General features: G+C 50.0%; 1 protein-coding gene across 1 annotated transcript; it reads left to right on the top strand.

Moving 5' to 3' along the window:
- zgc:92275 (cholesterol 7-desaturase nvd) lies at window positions 1-22,309 on the top strand. The gene is made up of 7 exons (XM_039775725.1): window positions 1-471; window positions 17,662-17,850; window positions 18,928-19,106; window positions 19,191-19,316; window positions 19,500-19,619; window positions 19,708-19,884; window positions 21,502-22,309. The coding sequence occupies exons 1-7, from the start codon at window positions 96-98 to the stop codon at window positions 21,661-21,663; spliced, it is 1,329 nt and encodes a 442-aa protein (XP_039631659.1). The 5' UTR covers window positions 1-95; the 3' UTR covers window positions 21,664-22,309.
- Window positions 22,310-24,162: the final 1,853 nt, after the last annotated feature.

The raw sequence follows: 24,162 nt of genomic DNA, 5'->3' as shown, positions 1-24,162 counted from the left end.
GCCCGAGATCTGAAAAAGCGGGGCTGGGCAGGCAGGTGCTCATAGCCGTGCGGGCGGCGATACGAAGAAACTGCTCGAGCGACTTGAGCTAAGAGATGCGTGGCGTGTGGACTGCGGGCGTCTTGGCGGCGTGCAGCGTGACAGCGGGGCTGCTGTTCCTGCAGGGCTGGCAACCCGGATCTCCTGAGCGCTTATGCTGCTGGGGCCTGGTGGCCGGACCCTGCCTGGCACTGGCACTGCTGGCAGCGCGATGGCTCCACGCGTTGCTCTGTGCACCACTGGAAGTGCTCTGCGGTCCCGATGACGTTGGCTACATCGTCGAAGCTGGCAGGACGCGTGCCCAGGCCGCTAATGAGGCGAGGCGAAGACGGAAGACCGGTGATCTGCCGCCTGTCTACCCGAACGGATGGTACCGGGTCACCGACTCGCACCTGCTGGCCAAGGGAGAAGTGAAGAGCGTCACCGTGCTGGGTAAGTCGCGTGCTACGCGGTGCCGACGCTGGCGGCGAGTGATCGAAACCGCAGCAGTGATTTGTGTCTGCGCGCGTCAGTCCACGGTTTGTACCCGGGGGTCGCCGGAGAGCCTGAGGCTCACCCTGAACTGGACGTGAAGTCACGGCAGTGAGAAGCTCATCGGTGAGACGTAGGAGGAGTGCAAGACCGTAGAGCCAACCGTATATTGGCAGTCCTGGCATCCGGTGCGCCTCAGCCAGTGAGTGTTTTAATTATAACTTCCATCCATCCATTATCCAACCCGCTATATCCTAACTACAGAGTCACAGGGGTCTGCTAGAGCCAATCCCAGCCAACATAGGGCGCAAGGCAGGAAACAAACCCCGGGCAGGTCGCCAGCCCACCGCAGTTTATTATAACTTTCGTTTCTTAATTACACTTCCGTGCACGAGTGCAATTTACAATGAGGCGAGTTAATCATTTATCCGCACGGTGGCGCAGTGGATAGGACCAGTGATTATGAATTTGCAGCCCAGCCAGACACCGACCGTGTGGGGTTTTCATGTTCTTCTCGTCCCTGCGTGTTGCTCGGGTTACCCACCCATATGCTGAGTAACTGGGGACTCTAAACAGATCTGTAGTGCCCTGATGGTGAGGCTTTCAAAGTGCAAGGAAATACCACATGTGGCCACAGTGCGGCGCCACCACTAGTGAGCGATATGAGAGGTGCAAAAGATAGACAGGAACGACCCTATGTGATAGACAGATGGGTTTGAAAGGCGCTATATAATGAGGTTTATAGGGTCCTTAGTGTCTCCTATAGAAAGTGTTATGAAATATCTGCATGTCCTAATCCACAAGAAAGGCACAACAAATAGGCAGATAGGGGAGGCACTATCACAGATAAACAGGGAAGGTGCTACGTAATAAACAGATGGAAATGAAAGGCGCTATACAACAGATTTAAAGGGTTCTAAGTCTTCTCATGTAGAAAATGCTGCAAAATATCTGCATGTGCCACATATGCCACATGAAAGGTGCAATAAATAGACAGATAGGTAAGGCACTATAACACAGATAAACAGGGAAGGTGCCATGTAATGAACAGATGAACATGAAAGGCGCTATATATGGGGTTCTTAGTCACTCATGCAGAAAATTCCATGAAAAGTGCATGTGGCACTCTTGCCACCACATGCCACATAAAAGGCGCAATAAATAGCCAAACGAATAGGGAAGGCACTATAACACAGATAAATAAGGAAGGTGTTAGGTAATAAACAAATGAGCATGAAAGGCGCTATATAATAGATTTAAAGGGTTCTTAATGTCACGTGTACAAAGTCAGTGAAAGTCTTACTAATCAAAATGTCACCAATTTGTGGCACCATCATTAGCGATTGATATGAAAGGCACAATAAACAGAGGGATGGATAGGAAAGGCGCTCTATAATAGACAGATGGATGTGAAAGGTGCTATATAATAGGCCCATGGGGTCATTGCTGTCCTATGTGCAGAGTCCATTGAAATTCTAACATGTATGTGCTAATCAGCATGTCACCTGTCCCTGATCTTTGTCATCACGTTAGTGATTAATATGTAAGGTGCCACAGGTAGTGAGCAGGATATGGGGGGCACTACACAAGGCACCATAAAACAGATTGATAGGGAAGGCTTCATATTGTAGACCAATGGATGTGAAGGGCACTATATGATAGGTCCATAGGGTCGTTACTGTCCAGCGTGCAGAGTCCATTAAACTTCTTCTTTGCCTGTGCAGATCACACCTCGCCATTCTATAGGTGCCATCATTACTGGGTATCTCTGTCTTACCTTGAAACCTTTGTCTTCCTCACCTTAAATAGCGATGCATACCTAAAAATGTCTCAAGTGAGGGATGAGTGGCTTTCTATCTTTGTGCTCTGAGATGGACTGCCACCCCACCCATCCAGGGTTGCTGCTGGTGGGACTGACTCTAGCACACTGGAACCTGACCGGGATGAAGAAGGTTAGAAAGTGCATGGTGGCATACGGGTGATCTTTTAAGTGACGTTGATCCTTTTATTTAGAGGGCAACATGCCGCTTCATTCTGAAGTGTCAGCACTGGCATCTGTTTGTATGTTTTAGCCTCATCCTACCAGCCTCCCATTTATAGAAGCCAGTGGACTGTAGGACTGTGTGAGGGGGGCAACATACCTGCACAGGTAGAGCATGCCAACTCCACACAGAAGGCACCGAAGTAGGGACTGATGCAAGGGAGATGTCAGCCAGAAGGGAGCTGGAGACACTGCCAGCTGTGCCACTCTGCCAGCTGCCGTTGTTCTAATCAGTCTGCTTTCGAAATCTGCCATCTGATTTTTCAGACAAAACATCCATCCTGACAGAAGAGAATACAAAGTGAGAACCACTGCCAGGTACAGGAAACAGCCCATCACATGGCATGTCTGTGCCAATGCCTATGCTCACTTCCCCACCCATGGGACCATTTTAATGTCACAAGTTAACACACCCTGTATCTCTGGGGTCTACAGTTTTTGTCCCACTCCATTTCTGGGTCCAATGGAATTGACTTTGTGGTATGAAATCTGAGCCCCCATTGCCTTTCTTGGTCCCTGACTGAGACGGGCCACTCAGTGGTCATCTCCAGACTCGCAGAATTGTGCTGCTTCAGTTCATCTGGGCGCCTCCATTGAGCGAATTCCTTGTTCTGAGCTGCGCCACTTCCTGATCGTGAGTGACATTTAATAACCTCAGCCAGTGCGTCCCCCTTCGCCCGCAGCCGTTCTGCCCGCTTACTCCTCCTGTTTCACATTTACCTCGCAGACACTCCTATGCAAAGCAGCTGACATGCCTGGCATTTCCTTCCGATTTTTTAAAATCAATGTATGGTAAGAACCTTGTGGTGGGCCTCCTGCCAGGCTACCTGGCACTGCTAGGACAGGCTGCAGCCTCCCACCACCTAATGGGATCAAGCGGCTCACAAACAGAGGAGCCTCATTGTCATCAATGCTGGCACCTCCAGCTCTGGCCAGCGAGTGTCCATCGGTGTCCACTGGTGTCTGCAGTTTGAATGAAACCCCTCCAGCCTGACTGGGTGGGGTGCCATCCTCATCACTATGATGCCAGTTACCCTTTCTAACAAGTCTATGGGGTGCCAGTTTTGTTGGATTGATTTTGGTGTGGTGATCCCGTTCTTGAGTTGCTGTGGAAGACTTAATTAGCTGGAAGCTGGTAGGCCTGATGCCACTCATGAGTTTTTGATTCTGTCATGTCAAGCAGCTTGTTAAAGGCGCTATAAAGAATAAGGATTGCGAGGCACTGCAATGCCATTTAGAATGACCATACCGAGCGTGACAAAGGCTCTGTGCAAACGTGAAGAATTTGTAGTCTGATGAGGGGAGGAGTGTGCTATAAAAATCCCTGGCTAAAATAGAAAGTTGTAATGCAGCATGGCATTCTGATGCTGGGGCTGCCAACCCTTGCTGTAACCTAATTAGAAGTAATCTTGCACTTTGCCAACACCAACTTACACATGTCTGGCATGAGTCGTAATGGTGGCAGAGGTGCCAAGGAGCTCTGACCAGCTGCTCTTCTCTTAGATTTGCGAAGTGCTTAAGGCAACCCTGAGGCTGTGGGCTCAAGTCCCACTACTGGCACCACTGTGAGACCCTGAACTTCACCTGCCTGGGCTGGAAAAACAAAAGAAATGCCACCAAGTGTATCCCAGATATTTGCAGCCGCCTTGGACTAATAAACCAAGTCCCATGATGCACAGTAATTTCTGTGTTTAAGCCTTTTTGTTAAAATTGTTTATAAGATGCCCACATTACAGTCAGCCTGGCACCAGAGGTGGCAGTCCATCATGATGGTGCAAGTTTCACTCACTGGAATGCCACGTTTCATTTACTTATTTATTTTTCTCTGGTCCGCTGACCCAGGTGTGGACCAAGTGGAGGCGCTGTGACCCTGAATGTGGCTTAATGCCACTGATTTGGCCCAGCTGGCATTCATTTCTGGTAAATATTAGCATAGCTGAGCTGCCACCCTTTTTAAAGGCTGAGATGCTGATGCTCTGGTTGCTGATTGGATGCCCTGCAGTTCACGGGTACTCATGTGGGGGGCTTGTCTACGCGTGTGATGACCCCTGTCGTGTAGTGGCTTGATGAAAAGACTCCTGCAGGTAGAAATGCTTGTAATAAACTGGGACGCTTGGCAGCCTGCAGCCCTTGGTGACGTAACCCGTATTTCGAGTTTCCTAAGTGAGTGCAGGGGAAAGTGTAGTTACACCCTGGGGCTCTCCACTTAGGGGGGGTCTATTGAGAAGGGCTGGACGCATTTGAACTGTCGGGCCTCTTTTGTGGTCCTGCCATCAATTCTAGGTGGAGGGTCACCATGCGTTGTCAAAGGGCCAACAGGTTTAGGGAGTGACGAGGAATGTGGCGGGCCACCAAATGAAATTGACCTGCAGGGCTTGTCCTTGGCAAAGCTCAGTGCAGACACCCACTGGTGAGAAAAGGACTGGTGGGCATTCACTGGGGGATCTGAGGGGTCAAATGCGGGTTTTTATTAACTGAGCGGACTATAATTAGGGCGCAGCATGGCATTCTCTTGGAAATTCCATAAGACAGGTTTACATTATCAACGTGCCAAAGTAAATGGCGCCATATTTCTATTTTATTTCTGACAGCTTTTACCCAAATAAATAAATTAAGAGCCACAAGCTCGGCGCTGCTTTGTCGTTGGTGGTGATGATGATGAGGGTGAAGAAGGTGCAGTGAAGAAGAGCTTAGCACTCGTGATTTGGAAATGAAGTAAAACAAAAACAAAAAAACTGCAGCCGGGAAGTCTGCCAAGTGTGACACACACACACTGTCTGGGCAAAGGTTGGCATCGCGGGATGTCTGCCTGACGTCTGAAAACGAAACAGCGCGGCATTTCCAGGCGCTTGGGGACTTGGAGCTGCTGGGCGACACTTTTAGGTGCCGCATTGCATCAAAGGCGCATCGTCACGTTTTGGTGTATTAAATAGAGCTTTATATAGGGTCGTTATTGTCACGTGCACCGCGTCCAGTCCCCAAATCGCCGGTTTTATTGCCTCGCCCCTCATTCGCCTTATTGCGTCTTCAAGTGTATTTCAAAACCCCCGTCTCTACTGCGAAACCTTTTACGTAAATGACTTCATAACATCAAAATCCTTGAAAAGTGACAGATGACACCATGTGAGCAACACGCGCCGTAATGAGGCGTTACATTGCGCGCGGTTCGGTAAGGCTGCGTGCCGACTTCCGCCTGAGCGCCACTTTCTAGTAGCTCTTAGCGGGTTAGCGCCGCTCACGAGGTCTCATGGAGTCTTTGTGAAGTTTACTTCCTAAATTAGGTGAACTGATCAAACGTTTTTGCTCTAAAGCTAAGCGGGGGTCTACATTTGTGTCACTCCGAGATCTTTAAGTGAGTTGAGACCGTTGTTTCTATTTTGAGGCGCTTGATGAACACGCGTCCAGATTTCACATTTGAAAAAATGACTTTCTGGTCATTCTACTTACCGCACACAAAAAATTATGATAATAAAAATAAAAAAGCTAATAATAATGGGATTGTTTCACAAAAAAGTGCCTGTAGTGGTGGGCATCATCACGTACACGCGTGGTCCGCTCGTCGATTGAGGTTCGGCACATGCGCAGTGTCCAGTCAAGCAACGAGAACTGAGCTGTAGTCACAAGCTGATCACGAACGTTTATGCGGAGGGGTCCGTTTAGTTTGCCCAGGTTAGGGTCTGTCACGTGGTGCAGGAGGTCCTTGTGGCAGTGCTGGGCATAAAGCTATAACGTAAACTTGGTGGACGCTAAACGGACCGCCAATCAGAGAAGAGAAACAGGGCTCAATGAACGAAGTGTCAGCCATTTGCTGTTGAGATGCTGCCGCAGTCTGATCTGGTGGTCCAGCGGCCGATGCTCTTACTGTTCAACTTTGCGGGGCTCAGGCTGGGGATGTGAAAGGGGGCTTTCATGTTATTTATTTCACAGCACACTAAGGACTAGTGACACGTGTCAGGTGTTAAACGCACTCCACTAAGCCCACTCGCTGATACCAAATGATATGACTGCACACGGGGAGAGCCTGCAAACGTCACGCAGACCCCCGCGCGGACAGCTCTTCCTGTGTAAAAACATCAAAAGTTAACTTATTGATTATTGATTTAATTAAAACCAAACGTACACCTCTAACGTCCGTTGTTTCTTGTCACTCGATTGCCTCAAGCATTTGACAACCGGAGCTCACGTGTGCACAGTGACAATGGCAGCAGCCTGTAATATCTTTATGAAATCAATCAATAAGTGTCGCAAATTACCGTAATCATTTTTGTTCTTTATATTGATAGAAATAATCCGCTGTAGAAGCCTTCGTGGTGTGCTGAAGATGACTTGAGCACACACGGGAGCAACACAAGTGACAAAGAGACTGGAGCAGAGCCGGTGTATGGAGGAATCGCTCGGACTAAACTCAATAAATAATTATTTAGTTAATTTTGTCTGAAATATTCCTCCGTACACGGGAGCAGAGGGTTGGCTGTGAGGATGAAGGAGACGGGAATTGCAACATACAGCTCTGCCCCTGACATCAAGTGACGCTCCCAAACATCCAGCAGCTGCTCTGCCTCCTAATTAACCCTGGCAGGGGGGCATGGGGTGGAATAGGGACTGATGTGGGCACGACTGGGTGTCAGTCTCCTCCCATATCCAGTAATCCTCCTACTTCCGTGGAACATGGGATGGGGCGGGGTCTGCCACAGGACCTGAGATGAGGCGGGGACTGATGTGGGTGGGGTAGGGTGTCAGTCTCCTCCCATACTCAGTAGTCCTCCTATCACTGCGGAACATGCAATAGGGTGGGCTCTGTCACGGGAAACAAGATGAGGCGAGGACTGATGTGGGTGGGGTCGGGTGTCAGCCTACTCTCATATTCAGTAAATCTCCTATTAATGTGGAACATGGGATGGGGCGGGGTCAGTCTTGAGACCTGAGATGAGGCAGGGACTGATGTGGGCGTGGTTGGGTTTCAGTCTCCTCCCATACTCAGTAATCCTCCTATCACTGTGGAACATGCAATAGGGTGGGCTCTGCCATGGGAAACAAAATGAGGTGGGGACTGATGTGGGTGGAGTCGGGTGTCAGCCTCTTCCCATATTAAATTATTCTCCTATTATTGTGGGATATGGGATGGGATGGGGTCTGTCACAAGACCTGAGATGAGGTGCGGAGTGATGTGGGCGGGGTTGAGTGTCAGTCTCCTCCCATACTCAGTAATCCTCTTATGGGTTAGGGGTTGAGGTGGGCGGGGTCAGGTGTCAGTAATCCTCTTACTACTGTGGAACATGGCATGGGGATGGGTCTGCCACAGGACTTGAGATTGGTTAGGGACTGAGGTGGGCGGGGTCAGGTGTCAGTCTCCTCCTGTTTTCAGTAATCTGCTCGCTGCCCAATGTCTGAGTGTTAGAATATAACGAAGGTTAGACGTGTATTTATTTAGTGATTTGGCCAGTAATGATATTCTTCATTTATGAATAAGTAATGATATTTTTGTCGTCAGTAATCCCATTTGAGCTGAGTACTGCCCCCTACAGTACCAGAATGGCACAGTGTCACATATTTGCAGTGCAGTTTGAGGACAGCTGGTCAGTTAAGTTAGTTAAGCTCAGGGTTTGGTGTGCTTAGGGTTTTGTTTGTAAATGGAAAAGTGAGGGAAGGACTGATAAATACAGCTGGGGGTCCGATATCCGACCCCACCCCCTTCTGCATTCTGCAGCAGGGTTTAGTTGGAATGACAATAATCAGGTGTCACAACAAGCAGCGCACGTTTATAAAACTGCCTTAGACTTGGTCTTTGTGAACACAAGAATTGTGTCCTGTTCTTCTTCAAGAAGCCAAACGTGTATCGGAGGACTTCCTTCACGTCCCGTCATTTTTGTCAAGTGTCTGTTTGTAATTTGGGGGCTTGTGGCGGCAGATGTTGACAGCACAGACAGCAGGCTCTCGCTGGACTGATGTAGACGTTTGGGTCTGCTGATTAACTGTGGAGGGTCTTTGTCTGAAATCTCGCGGAGTCTCAAGCTTAACGTCTTGGCCGTGAAGGTCATTGCTGGTCCAGTCGTGTCAGAGCGGCAGGGAAGCGTTAGTGATCTGCAGACCACGAAACGACGAGGTGGTCTTGAGTTTCCCGTAAAGACGGAACCCCTTGTGTTCCCCAGCTTCAGCTCTGGAGCTCGTCTCCTCTCCCAATATCTTCAACACAATCGTGAAGGTGACAGGAGACGTAGGCGGGAGTGGCTTTGGTTCACACAGGCTGAGACCGCCGTGTCTACAGGCAGCAGCAGGGTGAATCCACTTTGCACTTTGGAATCAGGAGGCTGAAGTCACCGCTCTGAAGGTAACAGCGACTGTCACCCGATGTACCTGACGTGTCCCCACAAAACTGACTGCACTGCCCGACACTCTAATGATGAGAAATTGCTGTCATTTTTGTGACATTTTCACCTCAACCCTGCACAGCTCAGGCTGGGGGGCATACACTGGTATGGCACGTTGGCACACCCACTACACGGTGAAACGGCTTGGAACACCCCCCATCCCCAGGCAGACACGTGGGCCAGTGCCACCCTCTGGAAGTGACCCAGGTGTTATGTGGACATCCCCTTGGCCTGGCCCAGCCACTCGGGTCCTCAACAATTGAGGGTCCTGTGAGATGGACCACCCTTGGGGAATTGAAGCACATGGCTGCAGTGCCGTAACTGCCACTCCGCACAGTGCAGGTCATGTGCCTCACCTGGGACTCCGTGAGCAACACAAAGTCAAACTCTATGGAGAGTCCTTGGGCACCAAAATGACATGGCGTGGTGACATCGAGGCTTTGATGGGATTTACGTTTGGTAATTCATAAAGTCGGTCAAACAGGCAACTCCCCGTCTTCCTCACAGGCAGAACAAGGCCGGGCTGGAAGGTTGGGGGCGGAGCTGGACATCGGTGACTCACAAGGGAGGCAAGTACACAACATCAAGCCCCGCCCCAATCATCCAGCCAACCAAGAAATAAAGCATTCCGGTCCTTCCCAAGCATCAAGCTCTGCTCCATTCCTCCGCATGGGGGCTCACTCAGCTCATCATACGTCTCAAACGTCTTCTACGGTGGTCCTGCTCCAAAAACAAAATCACATAAGAGCTGGAAACAAAATTGAAACAATCGAAAGGCCATTCCTTTGATTATGAAGCGAGTTAGCGGTGAAAGGTCTTTGTCGACGATGTCACCTCCTTCTCATACAACTTGGTGCCGCTGGGGGCTCGTGTAAGGCCGTCCTGACTCGGGCAGGGGGTAACGGTGACCATCCAGCGCTTTACGATCTCCGGCTTTGCTCGTTATTGTCGTGTAAATTCCTGGGCGGATCCCATCAATCTGCAAAGGGGCTTTGAGACTCGAGGAATTCCAACATGGGGCTCGATCTCGTCTGGAACCGCCGTGGAGAAACTTCATTACTCGCGGCGCCCTCTGTGGCTCTCGGTTAGGCGCCGCTCTCTAAAGTTTCTGTTCCTGCCGACTCCCAGAATTCCCTGCGGTGAGCGGATTTGTGATGTCAATATGGCGACAGCACAATCGTCACCCCCAGCTGTTTCCAGGGTGTCTGAGCTCGACGGATGAACTTTCTTTCTATGCACTGATGGACCCTGATTTAGTCCTTTTGCTTTTTTCACTCCCGCTAGCTGGGACGCTGATTTACGATCGTCGGGGTCGTTCTCCTTTCATTCTTACTGTCAGGGTGTTGAGTGGGCACGTCGTGCAGTCAGATCCTTCTTGGCATTTGGATCATGTGACATAAATAAGCAATCTGATTGGCTGGATTGGCGCAGCAGTGGCGGTCTTCCCACTGGACCTCTCTTGTTTAAATGTCCGGAGTGGTAAGGAGGGGTGTGTGCAGGTTTCAGGATTGAGGGTGGTCCGCTCTAAATGGGGGCTTCCTTTGTTGGGCTGGGTGAGAAAGGTGAGTTATGATACTCACCTGATGTAATGGAGGCGGTTGTGTTATGCCCTAACTTGCTTTGTAAGTTACCTTGGATACATTTTTCTGCTTTGTAAATAAATAATAATAACAATACAGTAACAAGCATATCAGGAGAGCAGACACCCCCATCATGATACCAAAATCCAAAGTGTAATCAAAACTGGCAGATCTGTTGAGAAAAATACAAAAGAAAGGGATGATCACTGGGAGCGCCCAACAGGAAAACGGACACAACACAATCTCTGCTCCTCCCAGGTGGCATCCTATTGGCACCCGGTCGTTTTAATTCAATATTAGACGACATTGACTTGTTTGGCTGACGCCTTTGTGCAAGGTGACTTACCACATTTACGATTCAATCGGTGACATTTCTTTCGGTTGTCCAATTGGAGCTCAGGCAGGTCAAGTGACTTGCTTAGGGTCACACTGGTGTCAGTAGTGGGATTTGAGCCCACCACCACCACACCACACTGTCTGCTGATGAAATGGTGTGCCCTGGGCTTAGGGCAGAGAAGTCTGGGAGTGCTGATGTAGGGGTCAAGTCAAGGGGCTTTCTAGTCATACCATTGTAGCCACCAGGGGGCACTCCAGCTCTCCAAATGCCCGACACATCTCCGACTTGGATACAAGTGCATTAAAGAAGAGGATTCTTTATTGTGAGAAACTCTTCCCCCAGCAAGTGTTTCCCATGACACCACCACAGTGCAGATAAAGCCCAGCAGCTCTCTGTTTTCTGTCGTCTTCTCTCTCTCTCTCTGCCTTCTCCTCTCCTCCCACCAAGCTTCATCTTCCTCCTCCTCCTCACGACTCTGGCTCCCTGAGTTGAGGTAGGCTTTAATAGAAAATCTGAAGATACCACATAGTGTCACCTCTGCTGGTTTGATGCCGTTGGTGACCTGAGGACACCGATGTGTGTGTGTGTGTCTTGGTGGAGCTCAAAGTGACATTAGATGGCTGGTGTAGGATGAGGTCTCCCTTGGGCTCAGTTTTTGATCTTCTCTGTTGCTTTTGATGTTTGCACCTTCTAATTGTGGTTGTGTTGTGCCCTAACTTGCTTTGTAAGTCACCTTGGATAAATATGTCTGCTTTGTAAATAAATAATAATAACGATACACTAACAAGCATATCAGGAGAGCAGCCCCCCCATCATGATACCAAAATCCAAGGTGTAATCAAAACTGGCAGATCTGTTGAGAAAAATACAAAAGAAAGGGGTGATCACAGGGAGCGTCCTACAGGAAAAAGGACAGAACATAGTCTCTGCTCCTCCCAGGTGGCATCCTATTGGCACCCGGTCATTGGCTGCCTTGTGGGGCAGCGATTCCACCTGACAGCCGCCATGAAGCTCCTTGTCTCTCGCACTCGTCACCTGCTGGCTCGCCATCTTCTTCTCCCCAGTCGCCCGACTCTCCTCCCTCCTTCCATTTTCTCCTGGGGGATTTTGTGTCCGTCTGCGGCTTTGCTTCGCTGCCTGCTCTGGTGGTCAGGTTGGCCTGACGCTGGGGTGTCTGCCCTCTAGTGTTCAGAGACAGCCTCTTTATAGATGTCAGGGATGGGACATGCTGGGCTCTGTACTCCTGGAGTGGCACACTGGGAGGGACATCCTTTCCTCCTTGCCATGCCCTGTGCCCTCCTAGGCATGTCAGTGACTCTGGCAGCTGGGAAAACTCCTCCGAAGGTGAAGGTAGTTGTGAGAGGGTGAGGTGTGTTGGGTCCATCATGTCTGTCTGACTTGAACCCCATTATGTTGTGTGCGCTGATGTGCGTCCATCACTCCTGTTTGTTTGTTTACCTGCTTAACTAGTCTGGGTGCTATGGTGCCACTGGGCACAAGGAAGATAACAACCCTGAAGGGGGTGCCAGTCCATTGCAAGGCCAATTTGCCACCATAGAAAAACCAGGAGAAAAACTGGAGATTGGGATGGACAAATCCACATGGGCACAGAGAGAACATGCACATCCTGTTCCCATGCCCTGTGCCCTCTTGGGCATGTCAGTGCCAATGATAGCTGGAGAAACCTCTTATAAAATTGAAATGTGTGTGTGGAGAACTGATGAGTGTGAACATCTGGGTTGTGAGAGGGTGTCCACCATGTCCACCACTTTTGACAGAAGATGTCCCTCCTGATCATCTAGTTCAGAGTGTTGCGGTGGCACTGGGCACAATGCAGGGTCCAACCCTAGAAGGACTGCCAGTGCAATGCAAGGACAATTTATTATCACACATTAACGCAACACACACTCCTATTTGGATGGAGAAAAAAGTGAAGGACTGGAAGGGCCAACCCAAATGGGCACAGGGGGCACACGCACACTCCACACCTGGCAGCCTCCAGGCTGAGATCTGTGCCAAACTATGAAGCAGAACCAGCAGCAGCGCTAAGCACTGTGCCACCCAAAGGTGTTATAGAAAACTCATTTCAGGGTGGCATGGTGGTTAAGGCTGTGGATGAAAGACCCTCAGGTTGGGGGTTCAGATCCCACTTCTGACACCTGTCTGCACCCCAGTTGTATCTCAGCTGTTGTTAGTGAATAATAATAAGGAGCGCCATATAGTGCCTTCCCACTCTCCTCCCCTGTGTGGCTCAGCCAGTCTTATACTCCGCAGGGCACATGTGTGGCACACGTGTGAGATGAAGGTGTTGAGCACACATTGTTGAAGTTGGCATCGTGTTGCATTTTTCTTACCTTGGACTGCATTTCTCTATGAAAAATACTCACGCTAATTCCGTGCAGCGTCTTTGACACACAACGAGCGAGTCCCACCCGCCTAAACGTGTTTGTCGACATGGCAGGCAGTAACTTTCACCTCTTTAGATTTTTTTTCTTCTGTTGCTTCTTCCCCTAAGTGAAGTCATTTGTAAAAAAAAAAAAAACCTGCCAGCTTCCTCTGCATGGCTCTTGCTGAAAGGCGCTATATGAAGCAGTGGGTGGTGGAGTAAAGCAGGTCTGTGTGGCTGTCCCTCTATGGCTCCCATGTGTGTTTGGGGTGTCCAGTCCTGCTACTAATTGGGTGGCCGTTGACCCCTCGGTGCCACATTGTACCAACTTCCTGGCTCCTGAGCAGATTTTAATGAGATGCTGAGCAGCCAGTGCAGGCTGACAGAAGACACGGGTGCAAATCACACTGGGACAGCAGAGGAGGTGCTGATGACCGGCCAGTCAAAATCCACGGGTCAAGTACAGGGGCATCTGGGGCATCCAGGATCACCAGGACCACTAATGCCATCTGCTTTGAAAACTGGGCAGTGTGAACCCGGGGCTGAGCAGGAGCTCTGAGGTGGCCACTCAGTCTCAAAGCCACAAAGCAGTTGCTGGACGTTTCTGTCCACAAAGTGACAACTCTTCACTCGATCTCATGACATCTTTCACCCATCAAATTATTACAAGATAACTGAGTGGAATTGTAGACTTGGGGGCTTCGTCTGCAGCCCCTTAGAGCGGCCAGTCTGTGCCACACTGTAGTTTGCCATCTGGTCCAGACAATGTGGGCATCGGGCAGCTCCACTCTCAGATAACAAGAGTCCCAAAAGCCCCTGTAAATAGGGAATGCCTACTGGACATGTGGGCATCCAATCACAATGGGAAGGGGTAGCTTCACATGGACCATCCTAGACCATGTGGACCAGGTGATGACTGGTGACAAGAACCGGACTGGTGCCTTGTTGTAAATATATGAGGTTGTAGAGCAATGCCTTTTTGCTCAGGTGCCTCAGGTAGTGTGCTTGTTGGCATGAGCTGGCATGTCCACTTCACATTTGCTTAGGGTCAGGTGCCCTCGGGGCTGAAATGGAGAGCACCACCCCCAAACCCCACTGATACCCACCCATCTCCAGTCCAGCACCCTCTCAGTGACCCTAGTGTGACTCTAAGGGAGTGGAGCCCATGATGCTCAACACTGGCCAGGGCAGTTGGGTGGGTTCCTCAAGGGGTCCTTGCAATCCTAGAGTTGTGTGGGTGGGAGACACATAATGGCAGTCAGAAAGTGTTGATGAAACTGAGTAAGAAGACAAGCAGGGTAAACACCCCTCTGCTACAACTGGGTGAGAAAACCCTTATATGCCCAACTTTCAGTGATGACCCAGTAAGCAGACCCTCGGAGTGAAGTGACTGGTCTGTGCCACACTTTAGTCTACCAGCTGGTCAAGGGGCATCGGGCTGAGGACAGATGGCTCCACACATTTGACATTCTTAAAGTGAGGGGGTGTCAAAGTCCCAAAAAGCCCCTGAAGATGGGCATTGCCTACTGGGCATGTGGACATCCAAGCACAATGGGAGGTGGTACCTTGACATGGACCATTATGGCTGTGTGGACCAGGTGATGATGACCGGTGACGGGCACCCAACTGACTCCCTGCTGTAAATCAGTAGGTGACGGTGCAGCCCTCTTGGCCTCAAAGGGTTCCAACTGATCAGGTGCCCCAGATAGTGTCTGTCTTGTCCACTTCACATGCCCAATGGAACGGGTGCCCTCAGTGCTGAACTGCCCCCTGTGATCGGTGACATGGCCATCCTTAGGTACTCCTGTCCAGTGGTCATTGGCCAAAATGTTTCACAATGGGACTAAAATGGCATCTGATGGAGGAGGCTTGGCATCTTAGTGCCATGCATGATCTGCTTTTCTTTTCTGTTTTAGGATCCCCTGGTCTTACAAAGTTGACTGGAAGTTGTTGGATTGCAAAGGTTCTTGGGAATGTAAATGGGCAGAGCCACTCAGGGTCAAGAGAACCTGGGCATTAAGTGGTCACTTGGAGGCATTTTGGATGTTTAGGGTTAGAAGTGATGTCACTTGGGCATTTCATGGTTAGAGCAATGTCACCAATGCAAGCCAAAGTCATCTGGTGTCACGAGAACAGAGCTGAGGCCACAAGTGCCCTTGGAATGATCAGCTTGTGGCCAAAGTGAATTCAATGCCAGTCTGGGGGTCCAGTGTCACCTGCTGATTCTAGTCCTAGCGGGGACATCATCTGAAAGCTTGTGCTTCATGGTGACATCAGATTAATTAAAATCAGCTCAAAATCCTGGCCACCTGAAACCCTGGGGACCCTCAAGAGAACTCACAAGGGGTCCACAGGGGACCCACAAGAGACGCCTGTGTCCAGTGTGTGCTGTGAAGAATGGGAGCTGCAACTGGGGCACCCTGCTGCCTCAAGGCAATGCCGTCTCAAAAAGCAAGGCCCGCTCATGCGTTACTTGTTGGTCCGGTGACGTCACAATCGTCACAATTACAAACAGTGCCAGCTGAACTTTCTGTCTAAGATGATCGTTGAAGTTGTAAAGAAAGTTAATGGCGTTTTAGTTTTTGATATAAAGTTATTGCAGTCGTGAAGGTTATAAGTTCAGATGTGTGCGGTGCAGTGCAAGGTAATATTTTGATGTGTTTTGTTTATTCTAATGGAGGACAACTGCACCGCGTAACATCGATAACGCTGCAAATGGAGGTTAGGGCACGTAAAATCACTAATATTTGTTGCTGGTTATGTAGGCTTTAAAATGGTCACTTCAGTGTGACATGTGCAGAAATGAGCTAGTCATGGAGAAGTCATTGCATTTACACAGGAATATAATTACCTGCTTGACTCAGACAGGGGTGGTCTGAAATGGCCCTCAGATTTGTTGGTTGAATGGGTTACGCAAATGTTTTTGATTTTCCAGTCAATTGTTACTAATGCTGAATAGGAGTCCATTTTTCTATTGTTCAAAAATCAAAAATCTGCATTAATCTCACTGTTTAACGAACGCCTGGACAGATGTGGACTGCAAGTTGGTAATTGTGGTTCTGGGAAGAGTATCTGTGACTTACTGAAGTCGTCCGTGTCTACAGTGGCCAACATCTGTTTAAATAAGTATTGCAAGCGCGCCGCAGATAAACGAGGAAAACGCTAACCTCGAACGTAAACTGGCAACATCGGCAAAAAGGAGGTAACTTAATAAGCCAGTTTTTCTGATGTAACGTTCTGCTGTCGTCCAGATTAATATCAGCACATTTGTTCATTTTGCTTATTTTATGATCATCGTTTATCATTAGTCACGAGGGTCTGCTGGAGCCAATCCCAGCCAACACAGGGCGCAAGGCAGGAACCAATCCAGGGCAGGGTGCCAACCCACCACAGGGCACACACACCCACAATTTAGGATCGCCAATCCACCTAACCTGCATGTCTTTGGATTGTGGGAGGACATGCAAACTCCACCCGGGAAGCGAACCCTTAAGGGTCTCCTAACTGCGAGGCAGCAGCGCCACCATGCCACCGTGCCACCCTGCATGTAAATATTCATTTCTCGTATGGTGCCAACCACTCGTCGCTGTGATTTTCGATTTTTTTTTTTCTTACTTTATCATAGTCATTTTCATTTATGAACATTCAGTATTGCATTGTTTTATTCAACACAGTATTCAGTGTCACTTCTTAGGTTAATCTCATGTTTAAGGCATTAATCACATTAATGTTGAGTTGCTGATATCTATATAATGGTCGCTGTTACGTATGTCAAATATGTGATTTAAACGTTATGTGTGACTTTTATATAAAAATAAATGAAATGCATAATGCAACTGACTTGCCTTTGTTATTTCACGCATTGCATTCATTCATTTTACACGCGTACAACGCGGCAGGCTCTCTGTATGCGTCTGTTGCTGCTGTAGCACCTCGACTGTGACGTCACCACAGGCATGCGCGGGCCTTGTTTTTTGAGACGGCATTGCTCAAGGTGTCTAATGTCACTCAGCTGCTGCCATGGGTGTGGCGCAGGCGGGCGAGCCGGTTTTACCTGCGCCATTGTTTAATTCTCTGAATGCCACTCATAGCGACACGGGCACATCATTGTCATGCAGATTTTCTGAGGAACGAAATCCACACATCTTTTATGGGTGAGAGAAAGAGCAGCACTGACCTCCTTTGTTCTCTTTGTGTTCGGGGGGAGTCGAGAAACTTGAAACGGTCAGCGCAACTGAAAACCCCCCCCAAGCTGGGCCCACTTAGGTGTGATCTCCAATAGCACAGTGGTGTGTGTGTGTGTATAGGGGGCACACAGTGACATTTGGAAACTGGGGGCGGGAAGATGAGGGCAGTGGACCCCCATCTGCATGAAGCCAAGTGGCTCTGGGGTGGTCCATTGTCTCCTAGTTTGGTGATCGACGTCTCCTGTCTTACAGGTGAGCAGCTGGCAGCTTTCCGAGATGAAAATGGACAGTCCCACATCCTGGACGCCTACTGCCCGCACCTTGGTGCCAACCTGTCTATTGGGGGCCGTGTGGTGGGAAACTGTCTCGAGTGCCCCTTTCATGGTTGGAAGTTCCGGGGTGAAGATGGCAAATGTATTCACATCCCCTACACAGAGAAAGGTACAAGCTCAGTTCTCGGGGGGGATTTTGGGGGGGAGAGTTGGGGGTTTGGACAGGTGGAGGGCACTCCTTCACAATGGCTGCTAGGAGTGGCTGGGGGCTGCTGAAAAGACCACCCTGGGTGGTGCAGAGGGGTCTGCATGAAAGGCTTCACTGGGTAGGGATGCCCAGACCCCCACTTACCTGAATGGAGTCTTTGACTGGGTATATCCTTCAGGGTGGTCTTGGGGTCCAGTCACCTGGGCTGGGTATTTTTGATGGTGACAATGAAGGGTCTGTGGAAGGGGTAAGGGGGCCAGCACCTGAGATCTGACCTCAGCGGTGGTCTGGTTGAATGGGCTTGGGGCAATTCTTAGGAATGTGGGGGTCTTAATGTGTGAAGGGGTCTCTGGTGTTGTTGGTTTTTTTTTTTTCCTATGTGGGTCTTTACTTTTTTTCCTCTCTTTCTTTCGGGTATCAGAGAATGTCCGGGGTCTCTTTTTCATGATATTCATTTACTGTATGTGTTTACTTAATGGTGGGGGGGGCTCTTCTCTCTTTATTTATGTAATGTATGGGGGGGTCTGACTGTTTTAACTCTGTGAGTGTTTTGGGTGGGGGTCTGTGTGTGGCCAGTGACATTTGGGGTCTTGATTTTCCTGTTCAGTGGGCTGTTCTTGAATAGCTTTCTGAGGTCGGGGAGGGGGTCTGTGAGTGGCCAATCAATGTTCACGGTGGGGTGTTGATAACTTGTTAATTAGTGGGGGCTTCTGTTTTCCCTGCCTTTCTGAGGTGGGGGGGTCTGTGATATATGGGGGTGTCTTTTTTCCTAATGTTCATTTGAATATTTATTTAATTTCATAGCGGGGGGGTTGAATTTTATTTTTTTCATTATTACCTTATTCTCTGCTCTGTGGGGTCCAACTGAGGCTGGCATCCTAGTTTGGGGGTAGGGCCCCACTGACAAAGCTGGCATTCAGCTGTACTTGAGCCCTGGTTGGCAGTGCTGCCAGTCTGTGTTGGTCTGCTGCTAGTGCCCATTATCTTGATTAGTCTGCCCAATTCATCTGAAGACCCCCCTCTTTTTTGCCCTGCCAGTGCCCGAGTTTGCACGGGTCAAGTCGTGGCCGAGCTGTGAGCTGAATGGCATGATCTACATGTGGTTCCACTGTGACGGGGTGGACCCGCTGTGGACGATCCCCGAGTTGGAGGAGATCACCCTGAAGGAGTGGACGTACCGCGGCCGCACAGAGCACTTTGTCAACGCTCACATCGAGGTGGGTGCCGCGGGGTCCGCCACCGTCTTACTGGGCCCGGTTGTCCTTCTCGTCTGCTGACCGCTGTGCCCGTCTCTGTCACAGGAAATCCCAGAGAATGCAGCGGATGTCGCTCACCTCGGCCACCTGCACAGGCCGGTCATCCTCAGCGGGACGGACCTGAGGTTCACCTTCAACAAGTTCTGGCAGATTCTGCAGCACCACTGGAAGGTAAGGGCAGCATATTGGGGGTTAGGGTGACTTTCACTGGGGTGGTCTTCTTGGGGTCTGTTCAAAAGCCTCTCACGGTCAGTCGGGCCAGGGCCTTAGACCAGTAATCGGCATCCAGTGTCCTTGGAGAAGCCCCCGTGATGTCCGACTGTGACTGACCGCTGTGTCCGATTGTGTCCGCAGGTGAGCTGGTCACCTGAGCCCGAGCCCAACAGTCACTGCTCACTGATGCTGGTGGAGCACACGCTCACGCTGTTCGGGAAGCCCTTCACCCTGCTGGACGTCGATGTCAAAGCCAGACAGGTAAGAGGGGGGCAGGAAGGTGGTCCGCATGACCGCGGTCCGGCCTGAAGGGGACGCCGCTGAGTCTTGTCTATCCTTTCTGTTGCAGATTGGCCCCGGCTTAGTGCACCTCTTCTTCGATCACAAGCTCTTTGGCCGGGGGGTCATCCTGCACTGTGTGACCCCCGTGGAGCCGCTGCTGCAGTGCGTGTCGCATACCATCTTCTACCAGGCCAACATACCCACCGTGGTGCCCAAGTTCATCCTGCAAGCGGAGCGCATCCAGGTGAGTGGCATCTGGGCCATCGGGTGGGCCATGGGGGGCAAGAGAGTGTATGTGTGTGTCTGTGTGTGTGTGTGTGTGCTCTCAGACAGTCTTTGGTGTGTCACTTTATATAGTGCCTTTCATGGCTGGTAAGGCAAAACTGCCCGCTAGAAGTACCAGACTTCAAAAACACAGCCAAGTCAGTGTGGCCGCCATGAGGGAATCCGACAAGTTAAGACCACCAGATGTCAACTGAGCTGCTACTGCTAGTGGGCATCACAGCCAGACTGAGAGACAAAGGCGCCTGATTGGCAGGGGGCAAAATGAAAGAGGAGTGCCAACTGAGAAAAAAAAGAATAAGAAAATAGCAGGAAAGACCCCCAAAGAGCTGCTGAGAGCTCACTGGTGAACCACGCTGGGCTTTAGGAGTGGGGGCATCGATCTGCTTATTATATACAGTAGTGCCTTTTATATGGATCTGTCTGTGCCATATGGCACATCTTACATCTGCCAGTCTATGTTTATAGCGGGCATCATTTCAATCTGTGTATTACTTAGTACTTGCCTATCATATAGCGCCTTTCACATCTATCTATCTATCTATCTATCTATTATCTAACTATCTATTTATCATATAGCGCCTTTCACATCTATCTATCTATCTATCTATCATATATAGCGCCTTTCACATCTATCTATCTATCTATCTATCTATCATATAGCGCCTTTCACATCTATCTATCTATCTATCTATCTATCTATCTATCTATCATATAACACCTTTCACATCTATCTATCTATCTATCTATCTATCTATCTATCTAGCTATCATATAGCGCCTTTCACATCTATCTATCTATCTATCTATCTATCTATCTATCTATCTATCATATAGCACCTTTCACATCTATCTATCTATCTATCTATCTATCTATCTATCTATCTATCTATCTATCTATCATATAGCGCCTTTCACATCTATCTATCTATCTATCTATCTATCTATCTGTCTATCTATCTATCTATCTATTTATCATATAGCACCCTTCAAGTCTATCTATGTGTTATATAGCATCTTTCACATCTACAGCTGGTGGTGAAAACTACCCAGCACAGTTCCTTGAGCATTGGAAAGGTGCTATATTAATAAAATGTATTCTTCTTCTTATTATTATTTATTATTATTACTGGTGCCTCATTGCCTACCACTGAGGACTTTCTGTGGTCACTTAGCCTCATTGGAGATCCCGTTCACTGCAGCCATGGCCCGCTTACCCTTTAAGCCTCTATGAGGTGGCACAGGAGCCCACGTGGCAGCACTGGCAGGCTCAGGGACAACTTCTGTTGTCCTGAACTCCAAATCATTGCGCCAGGCCACCTGCTCCGTCCCACCTTACCTTAGAACGCCACACACGTGGACCCTTGGACTCAGGATGTTCAAGTCCTATGTGAGCTCTGGAGGTCACGTGTGTATTTTTTTTTAGATCTTGATGTCACTTCTTGTGTCACCTTCTCTTTGCACTTCTCCTCAGACGCGTTTTGTTGTCTTGGCGCTTGCTCTGCGGTCAGTGACATTTCACGCTGAACCGTCCAATCAGAGGGGCTCTGCTCACCGCCGCCTGCTCTTGTCTCTTGCAGTTCGAGCGGGACGTGATGGTCTGGAATAACAAGAAGTACATCTCAAAGCCCCTCCTGGTGAAGGAAGACTCGGCCATTCAGAGGCACCGGCGCTGGTACAGCCAGTTCTACAGCGAGAACAGCCCAAAGCTGACTTTCCAGCGGGACGGCCTTGACTGGTGACTCTGGAGACAGGCGGTGGTCTTTGGTGGACTTGGCCTCTGGCTCTTTTGAGTTGTCCCACACTTGACCACGGCCTGAGGAGACGTCTGCACAGGAGGACGACGAAGATTTAAACAAACATAAGTGACAATGACAACGACACACCTTGGGAGTGGGCGGGGGGGTCCATTTTGAGTCTGCAGGGACCTCCTTCAGGTGGCATTCATGAGGGTGTAGTAGACTAGAGTGGGGTGGGGGGCTGCGGCTCCTTCTTTACTCACCTTTTCGATACGAGGGTCCCGCTTCCCAAGGTTTGCAGAGTCAGCTCCAGATGTCTTTTTAGATGTGAGACCCCCGTGCCTCGCATTTCCCCTGCTTGCTCTCCCTCCTCAAGGCCTGCTGCTGCCTGAGATGATTCTCTTATAGGAAGGCGCCATATAAAGGCGAGGCTGTTTAGCGCCCTCTGCAGGCTGCAGCTGTCCAGCTTCTCTCGATCCGCTGTCGTGGCCGCGGTGGTCCGGAGGGCTTTGCTCTCCTCTGTGATTTTAAACTCCAGGTGTTTTCACCTCTTCAGGTGCCTTTTGTTGCTCTCAAAGTCTTATTTTCTTATTCATATTTAAATATTTTTACACCGAGACTCTTTGGTAAAAGACGTATGTAGAACACGCCCGGCTGGCTCTCCTTCTTTCTTGTGTGAAATGTTTCTGTTGGATGACGGGGGCCGGGCATGTGGGGTACAGTTTGGGGGGGTCACTGAAATAACCAGTGGGGGTCTGCTCTGGCCTGATGGTCATCTGCCTTGAACGGAGCATCCTGATGGAGTGGGGATTACAATTATTTGTCCAAGACGTCTGAATCTGAGACCCCCGTGCTGGTCGTGTGCCCCCTGACCTCACATTTCTACTTCAGTCTCACCTCACTGCTCACCACAACGACTGCTGCCACAAATGGTTATCTTGGGGTGTTGCCCACCTGATGGAGGTGACAGGAGATGAGCTGAGCTGGCAGGGGACCCTCACCTCCTCCCCCCAAATATATGCAGAGAAAGCCCCCCTGCAGTGACATGACGCACCATCACCAGTTACAGAGGGGCTACGACAAAAGTCCCAGCTGATGAGCCTCATCAGTGGACCCCAATGGAAAGGCAAGGCCACCACAGCAGACCAGAGGAAAAAAACAATGTCACTGATGCTTGAGTGGTGGCACATGCAGGATGGGCAGTGCCAGTCACCACATGTGGTCTTCACCGCTGGCAGCTTGTAAAAATTATGCGGTTTAAAACAGTGCAGTGCGGCCCCCCAAGCCATCTGAAGGCTCTTCTGTGTTGTGCTCACATCGTCCCCTTAGCAGGGCTTCAAGTGGGCTGCAGAGGGTTAAAGTGACCCCAAGGGGTGTTCCTTACACTTGAAGACCCAAGGTGGAGGCGGACATTGCCAGGCTGGGGTCCTACAACCTGCTTGTCATTCTGAGTGGGCCACACCTGTGGTTCCGGTGGTCAGGCAGGCTGGGTTTGTACGATTATGTGGGGACTTTAAGGTAACCCTGTGCTCATAGCTGAGCAGGACCCCCGCTTTGCGGTGGGTTAACTTGGGGGGCTTGAATTGAGCAAAATAGACCTGAGCTGAGCAGACGGGAAACGCATTGGATGAGGACCCTCAAAAGGAAGTCACCATAACAACACATGAAGGGCTCAGCTGTTACCATCGCTTCAGCACCAGCTTCATGCCAGTGTGCCATTGACCAGATCCTTAGTGACATCCTGGTCACTGGCCAACATGACAAGGAGCACAAGGCGAGCCTCAAGCAGGCTAATAGAGTGGGCATTGTGAATGAAACGGGGGGCATCAGCGAGCCTCAAACCCCAACATGAGGACGCCAAGGGTCCCGGGTTCAAATAAAGGATGGTTGTTATTCACCACAGGACCTCCGATGTAACACAAGCACAGATTATTTTTCTCTGCCCCCAATGCACCTCTCACCACCGCTCTGCCCTCCTGCAGTTGAGTGTCGCTCGCCGTCCTCCCAGCTCTGACTCGCCCCTTTTATAAAGACCCGGGAGTACTTCCGGTGCCAGGGCTGCTGCCAGTTGGAAGCACGTCTGGGTCATGTGGAACTCCCATACAGCAGGGAGCATGTATCTGTGCAGTGCCCTCTTGTGGCACCCACTGACCCCAGCCGGGCTGCTCTGCTGCACGACATCTCCCAGCATGCCCTGCTGCCTCCCTACTGGGCACCGATGTCTGCAGCTGCTGCCATCTAGCATGCTGGGGGAGTGAAAAGTCCCCAGTGACATCTTCCACATCCGGTGGGCTGTCTGTCTGTCCATCCTTTCTGGCCCTCTCTTCCGGGTCTGACACCCTTCTCCTCCCCTCTTCTGGCCAGGATGCCCTTTTACAGAATATAAGGACAAATGTGACATCTTCAAAGCTTCTGTGGACTACCTGGGGTTTGTGATTGATGCTGATGGTTGGCACAAGGCACCTTCAAAAGTGAAGCCAGCAGTGGATGCCCCTGCCCCAG

This window comes from Polypterus senegalus, chromosome 13 (genome assembly GCF_016835505.1).
Source record: "Polypterus senegalus isolate Bchr_013 chromosome 13, ASM1683550v1, whole genome shotgun sequence".
Lineage (NCBI taxonomy): Eukaryota > Metazoa > Chordata > Cladistia > Polypteriformes > Polypteridae > Polypterus > Polypterus senegalus.
Note: the sequence above shows the minus strand (reverse complement) of the source record. Positions and strands in the feature narration are given on the sequence as shown.

Excerpts from the sequence above, each read along its gene's own strand:
- zgc:92275 (XM_039775725.1), top strand. The coding sequence starts at position 96 with ATGCGTGGCGTGTGGACTGCGGGCGTCTTGGCGGCGTGCAGCGTGACA. Across the intron at positions 472-17,661 it reads GAAGAGCGTCACCGTGCTGG|GTGAGCAGCTGGCAGCTTTC; the intron begins GTAAGTCGCGTG and ends CCTGTCTTACAG. Across the intron at positions 19,620-19,707 it reads TCGATGTCAAAGCCAGACAG|ATTGGCCCCGGCTTAGTGCA; the intron begins GTAAGAGGGGGG and ends TTTCTGTTGCAG.